A 2151-nucleotide genomic window follows, 5' to 3' on the forward strand; every position below is an offset into this window, starting at 1 on the left:
CCCTAATGCCTGCTGTTGGCAGGTCTGGGGGTCCCCAGGTTGCTTTCAGGATGTGGGTTGGTTTCACACATCGTGTGCTCCGTTGCAGACCCCATCACACCCCATGTCCTCTATGGGCTCCTTGGTGCTGTGGTGGGCAGTGAGGCTTTGGGGTGGTTTGATCACAGCTGGGGGCTGGCATGTGGCATCTCTCTGTCCGCCTGGATCTGGGTGGCCACTGGCCTGCCTGAGCAGCAGATGGTGGCTGCCTGGGGACCCGCCGTCCATCCCTCCGGGCGATTATTCACCCGTCACCATGACGATAGAAAGGTCAGCAAAAAGATCCTGTGTGATTCCCGGGTCAGTGGGATTAGGAGCAGTGCAGGAGGGAGGGCTAGAGCCCAGCCAGCCCCTCCTCAGGCTCACCAGCTGGACTGTCCCCCTTGGGCACATCCCCAGAGCCCAGCCAGCTGAGAACTGACAAACTTTGGGCACCAGTGAGAAACCCTTGGGATGGGGTTGGGCTCCACTGGCTGCTGATCCTGAGAGCTCAGCTCTGACCCTGTGAGTTCCATCCTGCACAGGGGAGGCCTGGAGCTGTGTGTGGGATGAAGGGAGTAGGCTGACATCAGGGGGGAAGCAGAGGAGGGATGGGGCTGTGCTGATGAAGGCTTGACTGGTCTTGCATCCTTCCACCTCCTACTCCTCCTTCTCCGTCTCACAGCAGCAGCAGCAGGGCATCTCTCCTTGCAGAGTGCCCCCAACTGACCCATGTCCCCTCTCTCTCTCCAGGCTGTTCCTCTAAGTCATTCAAGCTGTACTCGCCAAAGGAGCCCCCGAACGGCAACGCCTTCCCCCCCTTCCACCCAGGCACCATGCTGGATCGAGATGTGGGGTGAGCTGGGGCCCAGGGAGGGATCTGCAATGTTGAGGACGCTCTGCAGTTTGCGCCCCAGGGTCTCTGTGTTACACTTCTCGGCAGCAAACAGAGACTGCAGTGCATGGAGTTCAGTTAGCACAAGAGCAAAGAGGGAATTGGAGCAGGCACAGGTGATAGTGGGTTGAGAAAGAGTGATGTTCGGAATGAAGGAAGCCCCCAGGTCCTGAGCTCTGTCAGGCCAAGCCCTCTGCTAGGCCAACCCCCTGGGATCACAGGGAGCACTCCCAGGGCCAAAACAGCCCCTTCTTGAATGTCTGTGCTGCCTGGCACCAGTCACTGCTGCAGAGGAGCTGGGTATGTCCCCAAGGAGCAGTTGGCTAGGTCCCAGGAGTGAAGCAGCCAGTGATGTGGGATCAGAGCCCAGTTTTGGGCTGCAGGTCGCCCCGTGGGGCTGTCAGATATTGGCAGCCAGGATACAGTCTGCACTGTGGGGAGGGTCTCACCTCCAGTGAGCCGGACTGCCTGCTGTAGCCAGGGAAGGAGGAGCTGTGGTGAGCAGGGAGATCCCTGCTAGCACTGACCTGCCTGCATCTCTTTCCACTGCTAGACCTACTCCTATGTACCCACCGACGTACCTGGAGCCTGGAATTGGGTAAGCATGGGGGGGCTGGTGTGGACCCTGCCTGGGGGGAGCTTGTGCCTGTGGTGGGGGTGCCTCAGCTGGCTGGCTGGGGCTTGTGGCAGGGTTGCTCAGACTGCCAGTCCTGGAGGGGCTGTATGTGTTCCCCCTGTGGGCTCAGGACCCCTCCACACCTGTGGCTGCCTCCCCCTCTGATGGCTTTCTGTGCTCTCTGGGCAGGAGACACACGCCGTACGGGAACCAGACTGACTACAGGATATTTGAGCTCAACAAGCGGCTGCAGAACTGGACAGAGGTAGGGAGCCGGGAGAGCGAGGGCAGTATTTTGGCAGTGGGGGCTCCCACCGCCCCCGCCCACATGTGGCTGTGGGACAGGGCTTATCCACCCCCATCTCCAAGTGCTCAGCTCGGAGCGCAGCCCTCCATGGGTTGAGCATGTGGCTGCTGTGCCTAGCAGCCTGCGTTTGTCTGTCTCTCCTCCCCGTAACTTAGCATCTCTCTGCCATCCCCAGGAATGTGACAATCTGTGGTGGGATGCTTTCACCACAGAGTTCTTTGAGGATGACGCCATGTTAACAATCACTTTCTGCTTGGAGGATGGACCAAAGAGATACAGTGAGTACCACCTTGAGCTCTCTTTCCGAAGGGCATT

At 59.5% G+C, this 2151-nt stretch overlaps 1 protein-coding gene across 1 annotated transcript in view; it reads left to right on the plus strand.

Annotated features, from left to right (window-relative positions):
* The first annotated feature begins 771 nt into the window (after positions 1–771).
* The window catches only part of LDB1 (LIM domain binding 1), a 6265-nt gene continuing 4885 nt past the window's right edge, over positions 772–2151 (plus strand). The window contains 4 exon segments of the mRNA XM_008643835.2: positions 772–874; positions 1467–1511; positions 1719–1794; positions 2012–2114. Coding sequence (XP_008642057.1) covers positions 855–874; positions 1467–1511; positions 1719–1794; positions 2012–2114 — 244 coding nt within the window. The 5' untranslated portion in view covers positions 772–854.

Source organism: Corvus brachyrhynchos, unplaced genomic scaffold (assembly GCF_000691975.1).
Source record: "Corvus brachyrhynchos isolate BGI_N302 unplaced genomic scaffold, ASM69197v1 scaffold61, whole genome shotgun sequence".
NCBI classification, from domain to species: domain Eukaryota; kingdom Metazoa; phylum Chordata; class Aves; order Passeriformes; family Corvidae; genus Corvus; species Corvus brachyrhynchos.